The 19,144-nt window shown below is 40.9% G+C and overlaps 5 protein-coding genes and 2 non-coding genes across 8 annotated transcripts; 3 read left to right on the top strand and 4 right to left on the bottom strand.

Annotated features, from left to right (window-relative positions):
* Positions 1–2,818: 2,818 nt before the first annotated feature.
* LOC149381645 (uncharacterized) lies at positions 2,819–5,503 on the top strand. Its single transcript, XM_089601760.1, has 10 exons — positions 2,819–3,170; positions 3,408–3,493; positions 3,594–3,660; positions 3,824–3,966; positions 4,228–4,276; positions 4,363–4,500; positions 4,576–4,656; positions 4,744–4,920; positions 5,002–5,088; positions 5,188–5,503. The coding sequence occupies exons 1-10, from the start codon at positions 2,961–2,963 to the stop codon at positions 5,248–5,250; spliced, it is 1,101 nt and encodes a 366-aa protein (XP_089457886.1). The 5' UTR covers positions 2,819–2,960; the 3' UTR covers positions 5,251–5,503.
* Positions 5,504–5,872: 369 nt separating this feature from the next.
* On the bottom strand, positions 5,873–5,943 carry TRNAG-GCC (transfer RNA glycine (anticodon GCC)). Its single transcript has one exon. It is a non-coding gene; the product is annotated as a tRNA-Gly (tRNA).
* A 104-nt stretch (positions 5,944–6,047) lies between these two features.
* SLP1 (Calcineurin-like metallo-phosphoesterase superfamily protein) lies at positions 6,048–9,230 on the top strand. The gene is made up of 11 exons (XM_089629807.1): positions 6,048–6,203; positions 6,694–6,910; positions 7,053–7,153; positions 7,227–7,340; positions 7,420–7,632; positions 7,877–8,012; positions 8,102–8,271; positions 8,368–8,456; positions 8,537–8,606; positions 8,703–8,822; positions 8,906–9,230. The coding sequence occupies exons 2-10, from the start codon at positions 6,718–6,720 to the stop codon at positions 8,787–8,789; spliced, it is 1,173 nt and encodes a 390-aa protein (XP_089485933.1). The 5' UTR covers positions 6,048–6,203; positions 6,694–6,717; the 3' UTR covers positions 8,790–8,822; positions 8,906–9,230.
* A 2,840-nt stretch (positions 9,231–12,070) lies between these two features.
* Positions 12,071–12,861, bottom strand: LOC149381648 (uncharacterized). Its single transcript, XM_089601032.1, has 2 exons — positions 12,772–12,861; positions 12,071–12,678 (listed from the first exon to the last, which is right to left on the bottom strand). Exons 1-2 carry the CDS (start codon positions 12,800–12,802, stop codon positions 12,203–12,205), a joined length of 507 nt encoding a protein of 168 aa, XP_089457158.1. The 5' UTR covers positions 12,803–12,861; the 3' UTR covers positions 12,071–12,202.
* Positions 12,862–12,902: 41 nt separating this feature from the next.
* On the bottom strand, positions 12,903–12,973 carry TRNAG-GCC (transfer RNA glycine (anticodon GCC)). The gene has a single exon. It is a non-coding gene; the product is annotated as a tRNA-Gly (tRNA).
* Positions 12,974–13,064: 91 nt separating this feature from the next.
* Positions 13,065–15,508, top strand: PBCP (Protein phosphatase 2C family protein). Of its 2 annotated transcripts, none has more exons than XR_016302073.1 (11): positions 13,065–13,247; positions 13,356–13,407; positions 13,489–13,568; positions 13,666–13,747; positions 13,824–13,894; positions 13,978–14,057; positions 14,140–14,237; positions 14,743–14,866; positions 14,959–15,036; positions 15,124–15,172; positions 15,254–15,421. XR_016302073.1 is itself a non-coding variant. In XM_089630830.1 (11 exons), the coding sequence occupies exons 1-11, from the start codon at positions 13,114–13,116 to the stop codon at positions 15,304–15,306; spliced, it is 906 nt and encodes a 301-aa protein (XP_089486956.1). In that variant the 5' UTR covers positions 13,065–13,113; the 3' UTR covers positions 15,307–15,508. The 2 variants fall into 2 exon arrangements, 1 of the variants encoding a protein (XP_089486956.1); XM_089630830.1 differs by having other exon boundaries at positions 14,954–15,036; positions 15,254–15,508.
* On the bottom strand, positions 15,381–17,174 carry LOC149381651 (uncharacterized). The gene is made up of 2 exons (XM_089630828.1): positions 16,197–17,174; positions 15,381–16,047 (listed from the first exon to the last, which is right to left on the bottom strand). The coding sequence occupies exons 1-2, from the start codon at positions 17,013–17,015 to the stop codon at positions 15,841–15,843; spliced, it is 1,026 nt and encodes a 341-aa protein (XP_089486954.1). The 5' UTR covers positions 17,016–17,174; the 3' UTR covers positions 15,381–15,840.
* Positions 17,175–19,144: the final 1,970 nt, after the last annotated feature.

A 19,144-nucleotide genomic window follows, 5' to 3' on the forward strand; every position in this document is an offset into this window, starting at 1 on the left:
GGAAGGGAACCTGGAACCAAACATAAAACATATAAGAACCCAGAACAAAAGCCCGGCTCAGATTATCAAACAAGAATTCTGGACCAAAATCACACCCAATTCCGAGAACGGAGCCCTTATGGGGCACCTTTCATAAGAAGCGTTCCCTTCAACCCAAAAGAAATGATCTTTCCAATTTTTCTGGCTGGTCGGCAAGCGAGTAACCACCTTAGACTGATCGTCGTTAGCCCGAGCATAATAGTAACCATGCTGCCCTGGGGCCGATTTAAACGAGTAGTATTGTGAGAAATCTTGCAAAGTGACAGGGCGATCATAAATTTTCGCCCACAGCACGGCCATCCCGACGAAGATTTTATACACGTTGGGGACGAGCTGGGTAGGAGAACAACACAGGTCGGAAACGAACTGGGAAATGAGAGGATGCATTGGCAACCCTCCGATCACGTTCAAAATAGCCCTATTGAACGCAATCTTTCCGACAGGAGGCTGATCGGCTCTCTCGTGTTCCAAAGGTGCCGAGAGGATAATTCCATCAGCTATCTCAAATTCCTCCCTCAACCCTTGTAGATATTTCTCGGTAACCCGAGAAGTCCAAACCTTGGCCGAAAACTGGCCCTCTTTCCGTTCAAAGACCAGGGCCTCTTCCTCTTCCTCTGGAAGATCAACCCCAAAGGTCCTCCCACTTGGACCCGGAATGCCTTGAGAGCAGCCATCTCCTCGGTCTTGCGAAAGAGAAAGGCTCGTCGTATCACGAGATTCCGACCCGCTCTCCCTCGAAGAATCGGACGAGGACGATATCTCCACGACCATAGTGTCCCTACACGACAGGGAAGACGAGTCAAAAACCTTTTTCTCGTTATCAACCCCCTCGGACTCAGGATTGGGAGGCACGCATGATTCATCATATGCCATTACAGGACGGTCCCATCCGATCTCTGGGACATGATACCACACGGGACTTCTGAGGAAAGGAAACTTGGACCCATCCAACAAAGTAACACTATCGGGATCAGGTTCCGATCGCCGAACGACGCGAGGATCGAAGCTTAGATCAGGACGCGCAAGTCCACCCATAGCCCTAATGAAGTTGAGAAACTAAGATTCCTAAAGTCCGAAGGGTCCGAATACAATAAATAAAGAAGATATCGATCGCCGAACAACGATCTCAAAACAAAAGGAAGGTATCAAAACGATGAAAAAGAACAGACCTTACCCGCGAGATTGAAGATCGGAAGATCCGAGCAAAAACGAAAAAGCCAAAAGCACAATCTGAATAAGCAGATCAAGCCGAGAACGCTCTGAGACTAGAATTTAGAAGAAAAAGCGAAATGAAGTCAAAAGTTGAGGAAAGGCCTTATATAAAGACTTCATGAACGGTGATGATTAAGCTTGTCTAGGAAGCCAAACACATCTGACCGTCGAAGCAAAAGACGCTACGGTTCAGAAAGGCCAGATGACAAACGACGTCGTCCTGTAAAAAGAAAAGAAAAAGAGCAAAAGAATGAAGAATTCTACTCGGATCATCCCGAGACGAGTAAGCAAAGATGAACACGGTCACGAAGCAAACCGAAATAGTTCCTTACCATTTTTGCTAAAGAAAAAACTAAGAAACTGGAGGGCAGCTGTTACGGGATAAATTAGTCAGACTCCGAGCTGGCTAGTCGGACTACCGAGCAGCAAGAAGAATCCAGCACCGAGCTCAGGTTAAGTAAACCCAAGGGCCATCCATTGAAAAGGAACGAACCGTTCATAAGTTAAGAACGAAACCCACCGATCAGAACTTCGAAGAGAAGAGAAGAACGTGGGTCAAAGACTAGTCAAAACTAATAGAAAACATGTTTCAAGCTCTAAAACGCACACCTTGACGGTTCAGGAACCACACGAAGAGCATTAACCGCCCACCTCAGAGAAAGGCGAAAGACAGTTACCCATAACCGTCCAGAACGTGGGATTGATCACCCCACGTTCCTCAAAATAACCGTCAAAGACGCGACCAGATGAGTATAAATAGAGGCAGCAGCACAGAACGAGACACGGACTTTTTTACACACTTTCTTTCACTTGAAATCTCTAGAAAACATTGCTCTCTTGTATTTGATTCGTCTGTATAAAGAGAAAGTCTTGCCTAAATCACCTCTGTACTCGAAGGCTTTGTACTCGGAGTCAGTGTATTTTCGTGAGATATTGTTGTACTAATTTCACAGGTCAACACATAAATAAATTTTTTATTTACACACTTTTGAGAATGGACTTTTGTCATATTTTTGGACAAGGATATTATTTCAAACACTTTGTCTCATTCTCTCGTTTCTCTTTCTATTCTTTATCTCTATAACTCCACCGATTCTCGCTTCTCAACAAACACGCGCAAGTTTAAAAAATAAAAATTATTTTATTGTTATTTATTTTGAACTATGTTATTGATATTTAATTTTATCGCAAGTCATCGAAATTAAGGGCAACAACAACTCGTTATGACAAAAATGACTAAACATGGAGTTGTTGTTCTTAGTTCTGATTAATTACAATGATCTTCAATGCAAAATTCGTAATAAAAAAATGATAAATTTAAAAAATGATTTTGTGCATGTTCGGTAATGATCGTCAAATGAGTAAGAACCGAGAGAATTAAAGAGATAGAGAAGCGAGACAAAGCAAATGTTTTTTTTTAAGACAAAAACTTAATATAAATCTTCCTAAAAGTCTATAAATAAACAATTCATTAAAATTAAATTTCTAAATAAAAATAGGATTGAATCGATTGACGACGAAAAAAAAAAATAGGGACGAAGAGAAAGAGCACAAAGTAGTTGACCGGTTTTTTTTTTTTTTTCCTTTTCCAAGTTAAGCTATCTCTCACACACTCACTCTCGTAAACTCCGCTGCCTAAACTCATCCAAACCACCGTCTCTCCTAATAATAACAACACTCAAAGTCTCTCTCTCTCTCTCTCCGCCGCCATGTCATCGTCCTCTCTCGCCGCTCCTTCGTTCGCCCTCTCCTCCGCCACGAGGCGCTCCACCTCCCATGGTTTCCGACGCCTCGCCGCCGCTAACTTCGGCCGATCCAGAGTCTCCATGAGCGTCTCCGCTGGATCGCAGGCCTTCGTTCGCAGCGACGATTTGTTTTCCGACTACAAGCCCACTCTCGCTTTCCTCTTTCCCGGCCAAGTGAGTTAATGCGCATTCATCTCGCTCTTTGATCCCGATTAACTCCAGTTGTTTATATGTAATTCGTTTTCTTGTTGAAGTCAATTTTTAAATACAAGAGTTTTAGCTGAGGATTGTGTTTTCTCAAACCGCATTCCGATTTCCTCCAAAGAAATCAAATAAATGCTGATTATCACATTCATTTTTCTTTCCATTGTGTGGCATTGGATTCTTACAGTATCGAATTCGTGTTCTTAGGGTGCTCAAGCCGTTGGAATGGGAAACGAGGCGCAAAATCTCCCAGCGGCTGCGGAGTTGTACAAGAAAGCGAACGATATTCTAGGGTATTCATTACATCCTTAGAAATTTTTCGTAGATTGTCTTGGTAAATTTCAATGTTGAGATACAATGCAATGTTGTCTGATCTATGCAACTTGTTTCCAGATTCGATCTTCTAGACGTTTGCATCAACGGACCGAAAGAGAAGCTGGATTCGACTGTTCTAAGTCAGGTATAGTTGCAATGTAATTTGATCTTTGTGCGCTAATTTTCGGATGTATTCTCTTTTTGCGTGCGAAACGGAAATGTATATTTAAAAACAAAATAGTTCTACTATCGATACCATCGAAATGTGTTATTTTATCTGTTGATAGCGTCATTTTTCTTTTTTGCAGCCAGCAATCTATGTGACAAGTTTAGCTGCGGTAGAATTACTCCGTGCTCGCGAGGGAGGTCAGCAGATCATTGACTCTGTCGATGTTGCCTGTGGTCTAAGCTTGGGAGAATATACCGCTCTAGCTTTTTCAGGGGCGTTTAGGTGAGACGTCATTGTTAAAAACGTAGTTGTATATATTGCATGCCATAAATAAGTATGAGAAAAAGGGGTAAAGTCTTTGCTTCGATTTGTCAATTTCCACCACCTTCTATGCCCATGTAATTGACTACACAATATAGATCTTCAAAATGTTTCTTTAGGGTGCACAGCCCAGTAATTTGAAGTTAAGTGCATTATAGGAGTTTCGTTTATTACTGGTTCTAATGTTTTTTTCGTCATCTGGATTTACTCGATATGTTTAAGCTTTGAGGATGGTCTCAAGCTGGTCAAATTACGTGGAGAAGCCATGCAGGTAATTTTGTCAATTTTATTGTCCTGGCATATACTTGAGCTTGCACTTTGTTCACCAATTTGACATTTCTGTTCAAATTCCTCAAGGAAGCCGCGGATGCCGCCAAAAGTGCCATGGTCAGTATCATTGGACTGGATTCAGAGAAGGTTCAACAACTGTGTGACGCGGCGAATCAAGAAGTCGATGACAGCGAAAAAGTCCAGATCGCAAATTACTTGTGCCCCGTAAGGATTTTTACACTCCAGTAGTAATAACCCTAAAGTGGGCTCAGCGTATTAAGTGCTTGTGATTATGCATAGGGAAACTATGCTGTTTCTGGGGGTCTAAAAGGAGTGGAAGCTGTAGAAGCCAAGGCAAAGTCCTTCAAAGCTCGAATGACGGTACATTTCCAATTTATATCTCGTCTAATAATTTTTTCAACTACTTGATAGCTTGATAAGACACAAATCTCGGCTTCTCTGCCTCAGGTCAGACTTGCCGTTGCTGGTGCTTTCCACACCAGTTTCATGGAGCCAGCTGTGTCGAGATTGGAAGCGGCTTTGGCTGCGACGGAGATTAAAACTCCGAGAATCCCCGTTATCTCGAACGTCGATGTTCTTCCACATGCAGACCCCGATATGATTAGGAAGATATTGGCACGCCAGGTTGTATAGCTTACTACTCAGAACTCCTTTCCCACCAAACAATCTGGATTTTAATTCCGCTTTTGATTCAATCTTTCACAGGTGACTTCACCGGTTCAATGGGAGACCACTATAAAAACTCTTCTAACCAAGGGTGTGAAGAAATCCTATGAATTGGGACCTGGAAAGGTATATTATTAACTCAACATTAAGCTAGAAATACTTTTAAGACATTTATTTAGTCTATCTTTTCACAACTCTCTGTACTGCGTTATTATTTTATCTCAGGTTATAGCGGGCATTGTGAAGAGAGTAGACAAAACTGCAGCCTTTGAGAATATTAGTGCTTAAGACTGTCAACGATTACAAGAGCTTCTGCGAGATGAAGAAACTAGAATTCAATCCGAGAGCAAATTTTTGGGAAGCGAGACTAGAATTCTGGATTTTAGTACTGTAACTTTATCTTTCAGAAGTACCATAATGTAGTGACTTAAATTGAGTAACTTGTTATGTGTTGTAATTTTTTGTATGAATTATTTTTCGTCGTTTCTGTTCAAACCCATTTGATTAATAAATTGAAGATATAAATGAAACTTTCGCAGTTCTATTGCACTTGTAAATGAGAGAAATCGAGATCAACGGCGCTGACTCAGCGGAGATCTCGGTCTTCGCATTCGTCTCCGCCGTCCTTCACTTCATGTTTTCAAAAGGCTCGCTTCTTCATCGAGGTTGGAGTCGGATGCGCTTCCGCCAATTGGGTCTGCAATGAGGACACACATTTTACACTAGTGCAGAGAGAGAGAGAGAGAGAGAGAGAGAGTAAAGCAAGAAGGTCACAGCAAAAAGGGACAAAATCAGCTGGAGATTGTCATGGCGTTTATTGTTGGGACTCTTTAAATCCGTGAGATAGAGAGAGACATATGGTAATCGTGAAAAGCGACAAAAATAGATAAAATCAAAAAATAGAAACTCATGCACCAGCCGGGAATCGAACCCGGGTCTGTACCGTGGCAGGGTACTATTCTACCACTAGACCACTGGTGCTTGTGGAGACATCGGCAGAAATGAAACGTGATATTGTAAAACTTGTGTATAGGAGAAGTAAATTGATAAAGCATGTCCACACATTCCGTGGTATTGCTGTTATTACAGTTAGCCGGAGAGAAGTAGATAGAAGCGGGAAAAAAATGGGCATTACCGTACACAATTCTTCATCGTCCCTTTTTGGCACAACCACTTGACAGAATCTCAAGGAACACAAAGTCGCTCTTCTGTGCTCCACCGGAACTTGATAACCCAACTTGGTGAGCCTTTTCGTCTCATCTCCGTCCTTGTAGTTTCTGGTAGCCACTTGTATGTATGCAAACGAGTCTTGGCAATTTTTTTTTCTTTCTATACATGCCTGTTTTGTCAGTCAGCGTTGAAACTCATCTCATTCCACACCTTTAAAAGGTAGGTTCTTTGACTCTTATCAACCCATTTCTTCAACTGCTATACTTGTACAAAATTCCTAAAAAAATATATTTAAGATTGATCGAGGCGAAGAAGATGATTTCTTTGTGAGCGGGCAAAGTGCCGGAGTTCTCGCCATTGCGGACTCAAATTAACTCCCTCCAGAAAATAACTACAAAAAGAAAGGGAAAAAAAACAATAGAAATATATACCAAATGCTTGACTGAGAAATTTCAATTACTCGTTTTCAGTGTAGTTTCAGTTGACGCAGTTGTTTTCCAGGACAAACGTTTTGATGAGTGAACCATAACCAGAGCCGAGAGTAATGCTTTGCTTTTGCAGTACATACATTTCAGAGCTGTTCTAATGGCTTCTCCCTGTCTCAACTATTTGCCTCTACGATCTCGTTCTCATCCTCGCAAACTCGTCGAATGTTCGTCTTCGTTGGTGAACGGTACTAATTACAACCGCCATGTCAAAGAAGATGCTTTGAAGCCCATAGTTATCAACGGTGATCCACCGACTTTCGTATCCGCTCCCGGACGCAGAATCGTTGCTGGTTCGTCCCTTTGCCTTGATTGCTTTAGCAATAAGTTGTGTAGTACGGTTCAAAAGTTCAGCTCTTTCATAATAATTAGTCGAAAAATCTACTTGTCATGGTTCATCTAAATCGGCTCTTCTTTGATGTTTGTGTTGTGTAGTTGGGGATCTTCACGGAGACATTGAGCAAGCAAGGTGTGCATTTGAGATCGCTGGTGTGTTGAGCTCCGATGGTCGAGACTCGTGGACCGGCGGTCAAACGGTGATAACCTCATATATGATTCCTCGTCAGTTCTTTACGCCTATTGTATTGACTTGTTTTGTGAGCACAACAGGTGTTAGTTCAGCTGGGAGATATCCTCGACAGAGGCGAAGATGAAATAGCGATTTTGTCCTTGTTGAGGTCGTTGGACATTCAGGCGAAAGCTCAGGGCGGAGCGGTTTTTCAGGTATTTTTTTTACTTCTTCTCCTTGCTCCTAAAAGCACTTAATTCATAAAACTAAGTGGCTTAGTGGCGATTTATTCAGGTGAATGGGAATCACGAGACTATGAACGTGGAAGGGGATTTCAGGTACGTTGACCCGGGATCCTATGACGAGTGCAGCGACTTCCTTGACTTCTTGGACGGATACAGAGACAGCTGGGAAGAAGGTCTCGTGAAGTGGATCGGCGTCTCCGAAAATTGGAAAGAGAAGCGCAAAATGTCCCACTCCTATTGGGGTCACTGGAACCTAGTCAAGGTATTCCGATTCTTCTTTTTTTTCTTCCCGATTTGTTGACCCAAGAAAGTTGACCCATTTTTCCGGTTCGGCGTCACTGTCAAAGTGGCCCGGGATGCAAGAGACTAGGTGGCCAATGCCTGACAAGGCTGAATTAGAGGCTCATGTACAGTGTGTTTTTAATTCTTTTTTAATTTTGATGCCTTGGCTGAAATATTGCGTTTCGAGATTTAGTTCTGATGTAGTTTCGAAACTATAATGACAGAGGCAAAAGGGAATAATTGCGAGGTCATTCCTTCTGAGACCAGGAGGTCCATTGGCACACGAGCTAGCTCGCCACCCGGTTGTTCTCAAGGTCAACGATTGGGTGTTCTGTCACGGCGGACTTCTTCCTCACCACGGTCAGAATCCATACCGGCAAAAAAAAAAGAAAAAAAAGAAGGGATTCTTAGGAAGGTTTTTGTTGATTATGATTTTGTTTGTTTCACAGTCGAACACGGGATAGAGAAGATGAACATGGAAGTGTCGCTATGGATGAGAGGGCTCGAGGAGGAAGACGGAGCTCCACCTTTTCTTGCCACGAGAGGCTACGATAGTGTTGTTTGGAACCGCTTGTACTCTAGAGACACTTCCGATTTAGACGGCTATCAGATTGATCAGGCAAGGAAATTATTGGTTATTGTCATCATTATTGTTGTGTAAAGAAAGTGGCTATAGATCGATAACTAGGCTAGTTTTTTTTCTTTTTTTCCTCAGATAAATGCCATCTTAGAAGAGACTCTCCAAGCAATGGATGCCAAGGCAATGGTGGTGGGACACACTCCTCAAACCACGGGGGTTAATTGGTACGCGTTTATACCAAATGTTTTTTTTTTCTTCAACCGAACACTTTGGTACTCGAAAATTTACGGCTTCTTTGGTGCAGTAAATACAATTGTAGCATATGGCGCGTGGATGTTGGCATGTCTAGCGGGGTTTTTCATTCAAGACCCGAGGTAACCTAATTTTTTTTTTTTTATGATTCTCTATTCTAGAAATAAAAAATGACCAAGATTTCCGAGTTTATTGAGCTTTTAGCAAATGGCGTTCAGGTTTTAGAAATAATAGGCAACCAAGCAAGAGTTGTACGGAGCGAGAGAAATTCACTCAGTGAGCTTCAGGTTGCAGATTATACGTAGAGATTAAAAGCCAACAAAAATCAACACGGCAAGGTAAGATCATTGATTTAGAAGACGGAAGTTTCATCATTTTTTTAATCTGTAGTTTTAACTTGACTTTAGATGATGCTTCTCAGGATATAGTTGCAGCAGAATTCAACTCTTCGTCAGCTCTACTCAGCTACTGTATAGATTATTCTATCCATGGAATTTATACGGATAAACAAAAATCGTGGTAATTATGTACGAGAATATGCAATCATATGTGTATATATATATAGAGAGAAATACCAGATGAAGATGTACGGACAAATGAATTGTTGTATACTCTAAAGATGTATATTTGAGCTTTGTCAACCCAGAAGTGAGCTTATGGTTGAGCATCACTAATTATTTTGATGTCTCTCACTTTTGTTCCAAAGTTTTATAGAGTATAAAGGTGGATTGATTACTCCTCGAGTCTTATACGCTTTAATTATTTTAAACAGCATGTATAAAGCTGAAATGCCTGATTATACTTCATTTAAGGTACTTGTTCAACTACCCTCATATGTAGCTCAAAAATAAAATAAAATAAATGTGCAGTAACTTGTAGCTCCAAATAATCACGTAGACCGTCTTCAACCATAACATAATAGAGTGAAAAATGACAAAATAGAGTCGGATATGTTACAATCCAAATTCATTTCCCACTAATCTCTCTCTCTCTCTTATCTATCTCTATAACTACTCACTCTCCAAGGCTTCCGACGAACATGCCCGGCATTAATTTATAAAAAAAAATCAATTGTTTTCATTTTCAATTTTGTCGAAGACATTGAATTTTATTGGAAGTCATCTGAATTAAGGGCAACAACTCAAAAGAAAGACTACAAAAGGAGTAGTTGCCCTTAATTCTGATTAGTTCATATGAAATTTTAATATATTTTCAATGATAGGGTTAAAAAAAAAAAGAGAATTGATTTCGTATGTATTCGTCAGTAGTTTGTCGAAGAAGTAAGAATAGAATTAGAGATAAAAAAAGGAGAAACCTGAAAAAGTGTTTGAGGTACATTGTTAAAAAAACTTAACAAGAATCTTCTCAAAAGTCTACAAATAAAAAGTACATTATTATGAAATTTCTAAATATAAATAGGGCTGAATATATTAATGAAAAAAAAAACCGAAGAGTATATGTAGTTGTTTGGTTTCCAAGAAGTTGTAATATGCTAGCCCATCAGGTGTATAAATGAGCAGTAAAGACTCAGGCTCCGTTTGGAACCCGAAAAATAGGAGGGAAAGTAAAATGGAAATCCCTCATATTTTACTTAGGTTGTTTGGATTGAGGAGAATATGGTAGAAAAAAAATATGATAGAAAATGCGAGGGAAAGTGTATAACTAAAATGAGTATTTCATTTTCCTTCGAAAATCAAATGGAAAATGAGAATCTCTCCACATTTGTCTATAAGGGGATCACATTTGTCTAGGGTAAAAATGTAAAAAAATTTAAAAATTGCAAAAAATGTAAATAAAAAAATTTAGGGGAGCTGATTGAAAAAAATCATGGTAAAAATGAATTTTTTTTTAAAATGGGTCAAAAGTGTAAATTTTTTAGGGTAAAAATGTAAAACTTTTTTAAAAATGGGTAAAAAATGTAAATAAAAAAATTTAGGGGGGCTAATTAAAAAAATCATGGTAAAAATAAAATTTTTTAAAAAAATTGGGTCAAAAGTGTAAATTTTTTAGGGTAAAAATGTAAAACTTTTTAAAAATGGGATAAAATTTAAATAAAAAAATTTAGGGGGCTATAATTAAAAAAAATTCATGGTAAAAATGAAATTTTTTTAAAAAATGGGTCAAAAGTGTAAATATTTTAGGGTAAAAAATGTAAATTTTTTTTAAAAATGAGCAAAAAATGTAAATAAAAAAAATTTGAGGGGGAGGGGGCTAGAGCCCACCCTGGACTTGAGTTAGCTCCGTCCCTACTCTCATCGTTACTTTCCCGTCAATTTTCTCTCATATTTTCTATGACTTTCAAACACAATTAGAATTTTGATTTTTTCTATTATTTTCTCTTACATTTTCATTTTCTCTATTATTTTCACTTTCTTTCTTATTTTCCGGGTTCCAAACGGAGCCTCAAAGTTTTGGGACTTTCTCAGTCACTCGGTCTGGGAAATCCCCTGTAGTTTTAATGAATTGAGTTTCGAATTTTGTTTTCTTTTCTTTTCCAACTAAGCCATCTCTCACACACTCACTCTCGTGAACTACGCTGCCTAAAATCATCCAAAACCAATTCTAACAATAACAACACACATATTCTCTCTCTCCGCCGCCATGTCATCGTCCTCTCTCGCCTCCGGCCCATGGTTTCCGATGCCTAGCCGCCGCTAACTTTGGCCGATCCAGAGTCTCCAAAAGGCACTCCAGTAGTAATAACCTTAACGTGGGCACAACGTATTGAGTGCTTGTGATTATGAATCATAGGGAAACAAACTATGCTGCTTCTGGGGGTTTAAAAGGTGTGGAAGCTGTAGAAGCCAAGGCAAAGTCCTTCAAATCTCGGTTTCTCTTCTAATATTTTTTTCAACTACTTGATAGCTTCGTAAGACACAAATCTCGGTTTCTCTGCCTCAGGTCCGACTAGCCGTTGCTGGTGTTTTCCACACCAGTTTCATGGAGCCAGTTGTGTCGAGATTGGAAGCGGCTTTGGCCGCGACGGAGATTAAAACTCCCGAGATTCCCCGTTATCTCGAACGTCGATGTGCTTCCACATGCAGACCCTGATATGATTAGGAAGATATTGGCACGCCAGGTTGTATAGCTTACTACTCAGAGCTCCTTTCCCACCAAACAATCTGGATTCTAATTCCGCTTTTGATTCAATCTTTCACAGGTGACTTCACACCGGTTCAATGGGAGACCACTATCAAAGACTCTTCTAACCAAGGGTGTGAAGAAATCCTATGAATTGGGACCTGGGAAGGTATATTGTTAACTCAACATTTAGCTGGAAATACGTTTAGACATTTATTTAGTCTATCTTTTTTCAACACTCTGTACTGCGTCATTATTTTATCTCAGGTTATAGCGGGCATTGTGAAGAGAGTAGACGAAAGTGCAGCCTTTAAGAATATTAGTGCTTAAGATTGTCAACAAGAGCTTCTGCGGATAATGAAACTAAATTCAAACCGAGAGCAAATTAGACTAGAAATTCTGGATTAGAACTATAATTTTATCCATAATGTAGTAATTTAAGTTGAGTAACTTGGTACGTGTTGTTTTTTTTTTTTTCGGTTTCTGTTCAATTCAATCAATTAACTGAGGATTTGAATGAAGCTCTTCTATTGTACTTGTAAAGAAGAAAAATTGTCGAACACTTAACGGACAATAGAAATCAGTCGAAGACCAAACAGAATGATAAAATCATAACAGGCTACTACTGTTCCCAATTTTAAGGTCGACGAGTTGACTCACTGAGTCGCCGGACCTGGTCGATCCAGTCGGACTCGGGAACTCGGTGGGCCCAATCGGGAGCAACGCCAGTGAAGGAGACTCCGCGCATGGCCTCCATTACCCTGACGGCGTTATCCTCCGTCAGCGGCGCGTTTCTCCGATCGTCGTCTTCTCTGAAAGCTCTCGTCACCGCCGAATCGGAATCCTCTGCGATTCTATCATCCGCTTCATCTTTCTCCTCGTCTCTGTTGCTCGACTCTGCGTCGTCACCCAGACTCAGCGACGCTATTCCGTTCTCTGCATCGCCCGGACTCATGAAACCATTGGTCAGCCTCAGGGAATCGAGATCGTCGGCGCTTATTCGGCCGAGATCGCCGTCTTCGCAATCGTCGACTGTGGAGATCGGCTGGTAATAGTCGAGAGATTCTTCGTCTTCGTCGAGGTTGGAGTCGGAATCGCTTCCGTCAATGGGGTCTGCAACAACGACGCACATTTTACACTAGTGCACAGAGAGAGAGAGAGAGGGATCAGAGAGTAAAGCAAGAAGCTCGCAGCAAAAAGGAAAACCTTGGACGAAATCAGCAGGAGAGATGGTCATGGCGTTTATTGTTGGACTCTATAGATCCGAGACAGAGAGAGATAGAGAGAGTAATCGTGAAAAGCTACAAAAGAAAAGAAATGAAAAGAAGAGAGGTCGGTGCACCAGCCGGGAATCGAACCCGGGTCTGTACCGTGGCAGGGTACTATTCTACCACTAGACCACTGGTGCTTTTGAAATCTTCATGGAAATTTAATATAAATAATGAGTAAATTCTTATAAGAGGTGTAAATTGATAAGCATGACCGCACATTCCGTGGGATTACTGTTATGACAGTTGGCCAGAGCGAAGGAGACCAAAGCGGGAAAAAATGGGCATACCAATACTGAGAGCCTCAATTCCACATTACTCTCATCGTCCCTTTTTGGCACCACCAGTTGACGGAATTTCAGGGAACAGAAAGTCGCTCTTCTGTGCTCCACCGGAACTTGATAACCCAACTCGGTGAGTCACTTTTCGTCTCATTTCCTTCCTTGGTAGTTTCTGGTAGCCACTAATGTGTATGCAAAAGAGTCTTGGCATTTCTTTCTTTCTTTCTTTCTTTCTATGCAGGCCTGTTTTGTCAGTCAGCGTTGGAACTCATCTCATTCCACACCCCAAAAAGGTAGATTCTTTCGACTCTTATCAATCCATTTCCCCAATTACTATACTTGTACCAAATTCCTAAACAAAAAAAATATTAAAGATTGATCGAGGCGGAGAAGATGCTTTCTTTGTGAGCGGGCAAAGCGCCGGAGTTCTTGCCATTGCGGACGGTGTTTCCGGGTAGGAATCAATCATTTTTCGAGACATTACATTCCCACAAACAGGTAGAGAATGTACTTGCTGTCAACTAAATCTTGTTTCTTTTCCCTTTGAGCAGTTGGGCCGAAAAGAATGTTGACCCTGCGTTGTTTGCTCGGGAGCTGATGAGTAACGTGTCCTATTTGATCAGCCGCGAAGAGGTCGCTCTTACTAATCATACATTACCTCTATTTTATTCAGTTCTATGATGACAATGGTCGTGTATTGTAATGTCAGGTTAACAAAGATCCGCAGATCCTGATGGGGAAAGCTCATGCTACTACCACCTCCACCGGCTCTGCTACAGTGTAAGCAATTATGTTTCTATTTCGCGAAAAAATGATCCAATTGGCACTTTTTCTTGGCTGAGGTTTGAGACTATTTTGAGTAGAATTCTTGCTGTTTTGGAGGAGAATGGCTTCTTGAAGATAGCCAATGTCGGGGACTGTGGTTTAAGGGTTATTCGGGAAGGTACTTGTTTTTCTATCTCTCCGCTTGAGTCGGTTTTCCTTGCTGAAATTAACATGGCCGTTTTTTGTTCTATATTGCTTAGGTCGAGTGTTATTTTCGACGACTCCGCAAGAACACTATTTCGACTGTCCTTACCAACTGAGCTCTGGGGAAATCACCCAGACGTGCCGCGATGCCACGGTATGATTACTTCAACATTATACCAAACGTCTGCTTTCTTATTTTTTGGCTTTGTTTAAATGCATTATGACTCCCAACACAGGACTGAATTCCCTGAGCTATGTCGAAATAATTTAGGATCATTCTGCAACTCACTGGAATTGACTTGTTTATTTGTTAATCCAACTAGAAATCGACATCATAGTGGGCGAAACATGTACTCATTGTAACCACCAATCCTTACTGTTTTCTTTAAAAAAAAAAGACTTTTATGGCCATTTTATCGGGGAAATGTGAAAATTTCGTGTTTTTTTTTCAAGAGTGGTCTACGTTATTGGCGTGATTCATTAAGAAACTGGTGCATTATTTGGTATATTTAGCTAGGAATGGGATCGGATAGAGACTTGAGCGAGGCGATGTAAAACGCTTGCTCTCAAGCCAAACCAGTTATTGTTTGCAAATTATGGGAAAGCCAACATTATGTGAAATAATCTCTGTTTTCATGATTAGTCTGATGTCATGACAGGTTAGTAGCGTGGAAGTGATGGAAGGGGACACCATAGTGATGGGCTCAGATGGACTCTTTGACAATGTTTTCGACGAAGAAATCGTCACTACCACAGCCATATACAACAACGTTGTCGATGCTGGTAAATATATATATTTTTTTTGTCTCGAAATCCATTTATAAAAACTCGGTCGCAATCTCAACTTAGATAATTTCATTACCATGGTAGCAAAGGCATTAGCTAATCTAGCAAGCACTCATTCGCTGGACTCCAGTTTCGATTCTCCGTACATATTAGAAGCCAGGTCCAAGGTAAAACATAACGTCCGTCTTTCAACTTGACATTATTCACTTGTAGAAAGGAATTACGATGTTCGTTGATCCGGGACTCGTTTGCAGGGATTCGATGTTCCTTGGTGGAAGAAAGCTATTGGCATGAAACTCACAGGTATAATATTACTATTAATATTACTATTCCCTTACCTCCATGATCAAGGATTCTCATTATTGATGATCTAATTTACCTCAGGAGGAAAGCTTGATGACATTACCGTGATTGTTGGTCAAGTTGTAAGCTCTTGAAACGCATTGACGTTTCACATACAATACCAGTTGAATGAACTACATACCTTCACAGAAACATTCAGAGAAGCAAGTAGAGCAGAAGAGCTTGATTCCTTGTTTGTAAAAGTACTTGTGTAAAGACATACATTACTTGAATTTCAGAATCATTTGATGTATTCAGAGCCAATCAAAACTTCCATCCGTACAAATAAGAAGAACACAATAATGAAACCTCTTTGTCTTGTGCTTATTCCAACAACAAAACAAAAACAGAAAACTAACAGAGCAAGGCCCTAAAGAGAAGAATAGATGTACTGACCTAAAACTCAGCAAAACTCATCATCTAACTTATCTAAGAAATCGCCCAGCCTAATATATAGAAAAAATAAACCACAGTTGTGTATAAAAATCGCTTTGTGATGCTCTCGTCTTCGTCTGTATGTGCGCCGTGTGAAGCCACATGGTCAGTCGTACAGAAGGGCCGTGGCAACCCATCTCAATAAATACTCTCTCGAAACTGAAAGTCAACCGAATCGAGTTACATCATCGGTGCTACTTGTCGAGCCGCTGGTTGTTGGAATCTTGGAAGAAGGATTTGGCGGCTTCGTAGGTGGACCAGCAAATTGCCGCGGCCGGTGCGTGGAACAGCATTCTCGGAGTCCATCCTCGCATCAACCCTCTGTAACCGTCCTTCTCCAATATCGTCTTCACCACGTCTCTGATCGACCCGCTTTTGAATCTGTCGCACCCGCAAATTCCCTGCAACGTCCAAACCGATATAGCTCAAGCTGTGATGTCCTGTTTGAAAGTGTGATTATGTTCTTCCCAAGTTTTAATTGGGGCTACAGTCAATTTCGTTATTTGTTGATGAGTTTCTAGAATCCTTTATAAAAGCACAAGAAGCATACCTGGCACTGGAGCTGGGTCTTGACCACGTCGAGCGGCGTGGTGACGGCGGCGGCGAGAGCTCCGGCGCCAGCTCCGGCGGTGGCGTGGACGGCGAGCCCGTCCTCGCCGGCTCCGAGGGCCGACTTGGCGGCCTCGTAGGTGGCGAAGTGGACGGCGGTGAACGGAGCGTTCATGAGCACGGTGGTCCTATACGAAGCGTAGAAAGCCCTAAACCCGTCTTCCCTCAGAACCGTCCGTACGCAGTCAAACACGCCCTTGTACGGACTGCTCCCGAGCTGGAGCCTCTGCTTGACCATGTCCATGGGCGTGAACACGGCGTCGCTCGCCACCGTGGCGCAGACCCCCGCCGCGGCGTGCGAGGCCGCCGAGCCTGCGTCGCCGGAGAAGGACTTCTTGCAGAGCTCGTAGACGGAGAAGTAGACGGCGTGTGCCGGGCCGGCGCCGAGGCCCATGGCGCCGATTCCCCGGTAGAGCCCGCGCGGGCCCTCGGAGACGAGGATCGACCGGACGGCGTGGCGGATTCCGACGGACTTGATGGGGCAGGAACCGAGGGCTTGCATGTGGGTCTTCACGGTGTCGACGGGGAACATGGCCATGTGCTCGATCGACCCCGCGATGGAGCCGGCGATCATGAACTGCCAGAAGTGGAGGCCGTCGTGGGCCACGGAGACTTCCGGGTGGAAGTCCGGCGGCTGTGGGATCGGCCGGAAGTCCGAGGCGGCGGCGGCGGTGGTTGAGGTGGTCTGGAACTTGGGAGACGCGTCGGTGGCCATCGAGAGTTGGATCGGGTTTGGTTTGGGATTGTGATTCAATGCCATAAAACTTCGGGGGAGATTATTGAATGATATCGTTTGGGAGATGAGAAGACCAAATCCGAATTGGACTTTGAGTTTGTGTTAGGGACAACGCCGAATCGAACCGACCCAACGACAACTACTTTATTTTTTTATTTATATTTTTTTGTGGGTATTTTTGACTAGTCGGATACCTCCTAGATTTTGGGAATTAGGGTTTTTCTTCTGATGTGCTGTTAGATTTCGGAATTGCCAGCAAACGACAGGACGTTTCATTCATGAGAAAGAGTGGGTGACGTGTGTTCATAAGTAAATAGCACAATTATGGAAAATAACTGAAAATACTCCGGTTTTGATTAAATGACATAATATTGCAGTTTGCTTTTTATTCTCCCATAAATAATTCATAGTTTTCAACTTTATGTATGAGACAAATAAATCTTAATTTTTTCTTTTATTTGTCTTTAAAAATCTTAACATTCGCTTTAAAAAACTATTTAGCCGTAGACCGTAGTAATGTTGATTTCTATACATCAATAAAATAGCTACAATTAACATTATATTTGTGTATAATAGTAACCTCTTTGGGGCTTGACGGACTTATGAGCAAACTTCCCATTCCAATTTTCGACCATAAATTTTATTGGGCCAGCCGATGAAAATGATCGATTTAGATTTGTAAATGAGCCTCAGAATTTCGTACCGATATTAAATCTGATCCGAAATAATAAATAGAAATAAACGAAATAGCGTAAAGTACAATGATCGAAATGTGGTTATGAACCTTATTATTGGATTGTAGTAGCGAAACAACAATGAACAATTAAAATGACGAATGCAAGTGGTAAATAACAGGATTAGGCGAACTCCAAAGCAGTATGAAAGTAGGTGTTGTTGCTCGTAATTAAAATTAATTTCGATTAGTTACGATTATTTCAGATGAAATCTGATGAGTTTTGAATATCATCGAAAGTCATTAGAATTAATCGAATTAATTTCGATTAGTTACGATTATTTCAGATGAATTCTAATGACTTTTGGATATCATCGAAATTCATCAAAATTAATCGAAACTAAGTAGAATTATTTTGAATTAAGATCAACGGCGACTTATCTTGTAGTCGCTGTTGCAAAAAAAAGTCATTCTTTCTTTAATCCGAATGAATTCCGATAATTTTGAATCAAATTCAATATTGTTTTCAATGATAGATATCAAAATAAAATAAAATTTTGCACGTGTTTCTAAATTTTTTCAAAGTTTTCTTAAAATAACATGCTCTATTTATTAGGTCAAAATATTTGTGTACACATACGGTACCATGAAAAAGGTATAGGTGATAATTTTCCTACCTTTTGAAATCATAAGCACTATGTTTTAGAGAAAGTACAGAAAAGTGAGGAATACAAATGTGTATATTACATTGAGGAATACAAAAGTGTATATTATAAAAGGCTCAATATTTATTAACCAAATAATAACTTATGCTACGAGTAAATACTAAATACTAGATTGTGGATTGCACTTACTTTCAACGTCGTCATAGTCAAGAAGATACAAAGCTTTGTCAAAATAGGCTACGGCGATCCCAACTTAGATGGCTCTTGTGCCTCCGCCGCATGTGCCAAAACTCTCATCGACGCCGCCGCCTTCTACCAAGCCCGAGAGGCACGCTTCAAGGGTTCCCTCACCTCGTCTCGCTTTATCTACAAACTTGCTACTTTTGTCTATTTTAACCATGTTTAGAAAAGAAAAAAAATTATACAAAATAGTTATTTGAAATTAATTGATTAACCAAATGACTAAAGTTTCAAATTTTAAGCAAAGTAGTCAAAATTATGCTGTCAAAAACTGGTTGACTGGTTGGATTGATCAGACTTGCCATCTACATAGATGACCACCAAGTTCTCCCTGCTGTATGACATTGCCATAAAAAATTGGTTCCCAAATCTTCATAGGGGAGCAGTGAGCAAATTCTTGGGTCAAGTTCTGTATGCCATTGGAGATTGGGTAGATCATTTTTTTATCAGATTGGGTAGATCATTTTTTTATCAGATTGCTGCTCATGGAGATTTTGAGAAAGTTAACCATCCCATTGAGTTTCCTTCTATAATCTATGAGATCGTGTTCAGTCACCATCCCCCATCTCTTGCAT

The sequence above is a fragment of the Urtica dioica genome, chromosome 11 (genome assembly GCF_054948205.1).
Source record: "Urtica dioica subsp. dioica isolate 48M chromosome 11, U.dioica_male_clone48M_v1_H2, whole genome shotgun sequence".
NCBI classification, from domain to species: Eukaryota; Viridiplantae; Streptophyta; class Magnoliopsida; order Rosales; family Urticaceae; genus Urtica; species Urtica dioica.

What these genes read in the sequence shown, in the direction of transcription:
- LOC149381645 (XM_089601760.1), top strand. Translation starts at nt 2,961, where the DNA reads ATGTCATCGTCCTCTCTCGCCGCTCCTTCGTTCGCCCTCTCCTCCGCC. An exon ending in ATTCGACTGTTCTAAGTCAG is followed by an intron (nt 3,661 to 3,823) that starts GTATAGTTGCAA and finishes TCTTTTTTGCAG; the next exon opens with CCAGCAATCTATGTGACAAG. An exon ending in TACGTGGAGAAGCCATGCAG is followed by an intron (nt 4,277 to 4,362) that starts GTAATTTTGTCA and finishes AAATTCCTCAAG; the next exon opens with GAAGCCGCGGATGCCGCCAA.
- SLP1 (XM_089629807.1), top strand. Translation starts at nt 6,718, where the DNA reads ATGGCTTCTCCCTGTCTCAACTATTTGCCTCTACGATCTCGTTCTCAT. An exon ending in CGTGGACCGGCGGTCAAACG is followed by an intron (nt 7,154 to 7,226) that starts GTGATAACCTCA and finishes TGAGCACAACAG; the next exon opens with GTGTTAGTTCAGCTGGGAGA. An exon ending in TTTTTCATTCAAGACCCGAG is followed by an intron (nt 8,607 to 8,702) that starts GTAACCTAATTT and finishes AATGGCGTTCAG; the next exon opens with GTTTTAGAAATAATAGGCAA.
- LOC149381648 (XM_089601032.1), bottom strand. Translation starts at nt 12,802, where the DNA reads ATGACCATCTCTCCTGCTGATTTCGTCCAAG. An exon ending in TCCTGCTGATTTCGTCCAAG is followed by an intron (nt 12,679 to 12,771) that starts GTTTTCCTTTTT and finishes TCGTTGTTGCAG; the next exon opens with ACCCCATTGACGGAAGCGAT.
- PBCP (XM_089630830.1), top strand. Translation starts at nt 13,114, where the DNA reads ATGGGCATACCAATACTGAGAGCCTCAATTCCACATTACTCTCATCGT. An exon ending in TCATTCCACACCCCAAAAAG is followed by an intron (nt 13,408 to 13,488) that starts GTAGATTCTTTC and finishes AAAATATTAAAG; the next exon opens with ATTGATCGAGGCGGAGAAGA. An exon ending in TATTGGCATGAAACTCACAG is followed by an intron (nt 15,173 to 15,253) that starts GTATAATATTAC and finishes AATTTACCTCAG; the next exon opens with GAGGAAAGCTTGATGACATT.
- LOC149381651 (XM_089630828.1), bottom strand. Translation starts at nt 17,015, where the DNA reads ATGGCATTGAATCACAATCCCAAACCAAACCCGATCCAACTCTCGATG. An exon ending in AGACCCAGCTCCAGTGCCAG is followed by an intron (nt 16,048 to 16,196) that starts GTATGCTTCTTG and finishes TGGACGTTGCAG; the next exon opens with GGAATTTGCGGGTGCGACAG.